General features: G+C 40.9%; 3 protein-coding genes and 1 non-coding gene across 4 annotated transcripts in view; 1 reads left to right on the top strand and 3 right to left on the bottom strand.

The window, feature by feature from the left end:
* LOC135665742 (photosystem II CP43 reaction center protein-like) overlaps positions 1-770 on the top strand; it is a 4,499-nt gene extending 3,729 nt beyond the window's left edge. The window contains 1 exon segment of the mRNA XM_065177389.1: positions 1-770. This exon segment is cut by the window's left edge and continues 2,518 nt beyond it. The gene's annotated coding sequence lies outside the window, so the exon portion shown is untranslated.
* TRNAM-CAU (transfer RNA methionine (anticodon CAU)) lies at positions 96-169 on the bottom strand. The gene has a single exon. It is a non-coding gene; the product is annotated as a tRNA-Met (tRNA).
* On the bottom strand, positions 561-3,014 carry LOC135665744 (photosystem I P700 chlorophyll a apoprotein A2). The gene has a single exon (XM_065177391.1). It carries the CDS (start codon positions 3,012-3,014, stop codon positions 810-812), a length of 2,205 nt encoding a protein of 734 aa, XP_065033463.1. The 3' UTR covers positions 561-809.
* LOC135665743 (photosystem I P700 chlorophyll a apoprotein A1) overlaps positions 2,855-5,000 on the bottom strand; it is a 2,580-nt gene continuing 434 nt past the window's right edge. The window contains exon 1 of the mRNA XM_065177390.1: positions 2,855-5,000. This exon is cut by the window's right edge and continues 434 nt beyond it. Coding sequence (XP_065033462.1) covers positions 3,040-5,000 — 1,961 coding nt within the window. The 3' untranslated portion in view covers positions 2,855-3,039.

The raw sequence follows: 5,000 nt of genomic DNA, 5'->3' as shown, positions 1-5,000 counted from the left end.
AACTACCCCCCCTAATGCTAACTACCCCCCCCCAAAAAAATAGTTATTAATTAGAATTACACCTAAAAAGATCTTTTTTTTTTTACAAAAAAATGTTGCGGAGACAGGATTTGAACCCGTGACCTCAAGGTTATGAGCCTTGCGAGCTACCAAACTGCTCTACTCCGCGCTGAAGAACCGGGAACTTATGTACGAAGAAAGATTGGATACGCCCCTCTACCATATCCGTACAAATAGAATAGTCTATTTATACAGAATGGTAAAGAGGGCTCCTCTATCTTCTATGATAATAGATCATAGAGATTCATACAAAAGATCATAGAGATTCATACAAATACGAAAGGATATTTTTCTCTTTACCAACTTGATCTTATTGCGCCCGGTAACAAACATGCATGAAACATTTCTCGAAGTATGTGTCCGGATAGCCCAAAGTCTCGATAGTTAGCTCTAGGTCTTCCAGTCAAAAAACAACGTCGATGGAGACGTATAGGTGCACTATTACGTGGTGGGGATTGCAATTTTCCATGAATTTCCCATTTTTCACTCAATGATGGAACTTTGCTTATTTTTTTTTTTGAGGATCGACGAATCAAATGATATTTCTGTTCCAATTTCTGCCGCTTCTTCTCCCTCTGAATCAAACTTTTTCTTGCCATAATATAATGTTCAGTTCCTATTATTATCAATGATACAGTTCGGATCCTAGATGTAAAAATATAAGAAGGTAGATCCTCCCTCTCCATCGAAACAAATGAGATTGTTGCTGATACAGTACATAAAAAAAATAATAAATAACTAAATTAAAATTAACCAAATTTTCCTGATGTAGAGGCAATCAAGAAAGCTGCATAAGTGAATATATAGCCTACGGAAAAGTGGGCTAATCCAACCAATCTTGCTTGCACAATGGAAAGAGCCACTGGCTTATCTCTCCATCGAATCAAATTAGCCAAAGGTGTGCGTTCATGAGCCCATGCTAAAGTTTCAATCAATTCCTGCCAATATCCGCGCCAAGAAATTAAAAACATAAATCCAGTAGCCCAAACAAGATGTCCAAATAAGAACATCCACGCCCATACGGATAAACTATTCATACCAAAAGGATTATATCCATTGATAAGTTGTGAAGAGTTTAACCATAGATAATCTCTTAACCATCCCATTAAATAAGTGGAAGATTCATTAAATTGTGAAACGTTACCCTGCCATAAAGTGATGTGTTTCCAATGCCAATAAAAAGTAACCCACCCAATGGTATTTAACATCCAGAAAACTGCCAAATAAAATGCGTCCCAAGCAGAAATATCACAAGTACCGCCGCGTCCTGGGCCGTCGCAAGGAAAACTATAACCGAAATCCTTTTTATCTGGCATTAACTTGGAACCACGTGCATCTAAAGCACCTTTTACTAAAATCAGTGTAGTTGTATGCAAACCTAGAGCAATAGCATGATGAACCAAGAAGTCCCCAGGACCTATTGTTAAGAAGAGTGAATTACTATTCTCATTAACAGCATTCAACCAGCCCGGTAACCATATGCTTCGACCTGCATTGAATGCTGGGCCATTCGTTGAAGATAAGAGTACATCGAACCCATATGAAGTCTTACCATGAGCGGATTGTATCCATTGGGCAAATATAGGTTCAATCAAGATTTGTTTTTCCGGAGTACCAAAAGCGAGCATAACATCGTTATGAACATAAAGGCCCAAGGTATGGAACCCAAGAAACAGGCTGGCCCAACTTAAATGAGATATGATAGCTTCTTTGTGGTCTAACATTCTTGCCAATACATTATCCTCATTCTGTTCTGGATTGTAATCTCTAATGAAGAATATAGCTCCATGAGCAAAGGCTCCTGTCATGATAAACCCTGCGATGTATTGGTGATGAGTATATAACGCAGCTTGAGTAGTAAAGTCTTGTGCTATGAATGCATAAGCAGGTAAAGAGTACATGTGTTGAGCTACTAAGGAAGTAATAACCCCTAAAGAGGCTAGAGCAAGACCTAATTGAAAATGAAGCGAATTATTGATTGTGTCATAAAGACCCTTATGCCCACGCCCTAATCGACCCCCTGGAGGAATATGTGTTTCTAAAAGATCTTTGATACTGTGCCCAATCCCGAAGTTAGTTCTATACATATGACCAGCGATCAGGAAAATAAATGCAATAGCTAAATGATGATGAGCAATATCGGTCAGCCATAAACTTTGCGTTTGTGGATGAAATCCACCGAGAAGGGTTAGAATGGCAGTTCCTGTTCCTTGGGAAGTACCAAATAAATGGCTACTCGAATCAGGGTTTTGGGCATAAAGATTCCACTGACCCGTAAAAAGTGGTCCCAACCCTTGAGGATAGGGTAATACATCTAAAAAATTATTCCATCTGACGTACTGTCCCCTGGATCCTGGAATAGCGACATGAACTAAATGTCCTGTCCAAGCCAAAGAACTCACTCCGAAAAGTCCTGACAAATGATGATTTAGACGAGATTCGGCATTTTTGAACCACGAAACGCTTGGTTTCCATTTTGGTTGTAAGTGTAACCAACCCGCTATTAAGGATATAGCAGAAAGAAATAATAGAAAAAGAGCTCCAGTATAAAGATCTTCATTAGTGCGTAATCCGATTGTATACCACCACTGATAAACGCCGGAATAAGCGATATTCACTGGACCGGTAGCACCTCCTCGAGTAAAGGCTTCTACAGCTGGTTGACCAAAATGAGGATCCCAAATTGCATGAGCAATAGGTCTTACATGTAAAGGGTCTTGTATCCATGACTCAAAATTTCCTTGCCAAGCTACATGAAAGAGATTTCCGGACGTCCACAGAAAGATTATTGCTAATTGCCCAAAGTGAGAAGCAAAAATGTTCTGATAAAGACGTTCCTCAGTAATATCATCATGACTCTCGAAGTCATGTGCGGTAGCAATACCAAACCAAATACGACGAGTAGTGGGGTCCTGAGCTAAGCCTTGGCTAAACCTCGGAAATCTTAATGCCATAATGCCTTTCAAATCCTCCTAGCCATTATCCTACTGCAATAATTCTTGCTAAGAAGAATGCCCATGTTGTGGCAATTCCACCCAGAAGGTAATGGGTTACTCCTACAGCACGTCCTTGTACAATGCTCAAGGCTCTAGGCTGAGTAGCAGGAGCAACTTTTAATTTGTTATGAGCCCAAACGATGGATTCAATGAGTTCTTGCCAATAACCACGGCCACTGAATAGAAACATTAAACTGAAAGCCCAGACAAAATGAGCACCTAAGAAAAAGAGACCATATGCAGATAATGAAGAACCATAAGACTGAATTACCTGAGATGCCTGTGCCCATAAGAAATCTCGAAGCCACCCATTAATAGTAATGGAACTCTGCGCAAAGTTTCCTCCTGTAATATGAGTTACTACCCCTTGATCACTTATAGTACCCCAAACATCCGACTGCATTTTCCAACTGAAATGGAAAATAACTACGGAAATCGCATTGTACATCCAGAATAGACCTAAGAAGACATGATCCCAGGCAGATACTTGACATGTCCCCCCTCTTCCAGGTCCATCACAAGGAAAACGAAAACCAAGATTTGCTTTATCAGGTATCAAACGGGAACTGCGAGCAAATAGAACACCTTTCAGTAGTATCAATACAGTCACGTGGATCGTAAATGCATGAATATGATGGACTAAGAAGTCTGCGGTTCCTAATGGAATAGGTAACAAAGCTACTTTGCCGCCTACTGCTACCAACTCACCACCTCCCCAAGTTAAGCTGGTACTTGCTGTTGCACCAGGAGCTGTTATGCCGGGTGCTAAAGCATGGGTGTTTTGTACCCATTGAGCAAAGATGGGTTGTAATTGTATAGCGGTATCTGAAAACATATCTTGTGGACGCCCTAAAGCGCTCATGGTATCATTATGAATATACAAGCCAAAACTGTGAAAACCCAGAAATATACATGCCCAGTTAAGATGTGATATGATTGCATCGCGGTGTCTAAGGACACGATCTAATAGATCGTTGTATCGAGTAGTTGGATCGTAATCTCTTACCATAAAAATTGCTGCATGTGCAGCAGCACCAACTATGAGAAACCCACCGATCCACATGTGATGTGTGAACAACGAAAGTTGTGTACCATAGTCAATAGCTAGGTATGGATAGGGAGGCATGGAATACATATGGTGAGCTACAATAATGGTTAAAGAGCCTAACATAGCCAGGTTAAGAGATAATTGAGCATGCCACGACGTTGTTAGGATTTCATAGAGTCCTTTATGGCCCTGGCCTGTAAATGGACCTTTATGAGCCTCTAAAATGTCTTTAATGCTATGACCAATGCCCCAGTTGGTTCTATACATATGACCAGCGATCAGGAAAAGAATTGCAATAGCTAAATGATGGTGTGCAATATCGGTCAGCCATAGACCACCTGTTATTGGGTCCAATCCTCCGCGAAAAGTAAGAAATTCCGCGTATTTTGACCAATTCAAGGTGAAAAAGGGGGTTGCTCCCTCGGCAAAACTGGGATAAAGTTGAGCCAAAAGGTCCCGATTCAAGATAAATTCATGAGGAAGCGGTATCTCTTTAGGATCAACTCCAGCGTCGAGAAATTGGTTAATCGGTAAAGATACATGGATTTGGTGTCCCGCCCAAGAAAGAGACCCAAGTCCTAGTAACCCCGCTAAGTGGTGATTTAACATAGATTCTACATCTTGGAACCAAGCCAATTTGGGGGCGGCTTTGTGATAATGGAACCAACCAGCAAAAAGCATTAACGATGCAAAGACCAATGCGCCAATGGCGGTACAATAGAGTTGTAATTCACTAGTTATTCCAGATGCTCGCCAAATCTGAAAAAACCCGGAGGTTATTTGTATTCCTCGGAAACCTCCACCCACATCACCATTCAATATTTCTTGACCTACTATTGGCCAAACTACCTGGGCACTGGGTGCAATGTGAGTAGGATCACTTAGCCATGCTTCAT

Source organism: Musa acuminata, unplaced genomic scaffold, assembly GCF_036884655.1.
Source record: "Musa acuminata AAA Group cultivar baxijiao unplaced genomic scaffold, Cavendish_Baxijiao_AAA HiC_scaffold_1041, whole genome shotgun sequence".
NCBI lineage: Eukaryota > Viridiplantae > Streptophyta > Magnoliopsida > Zingiberales > Musaceae > Musa > Musa acuminata.
The sequence above is the reverse complement of the archived record's forward strand: the minus strand, read 5'-3'. Positions and strand labels throughout refer to the sequence as shown.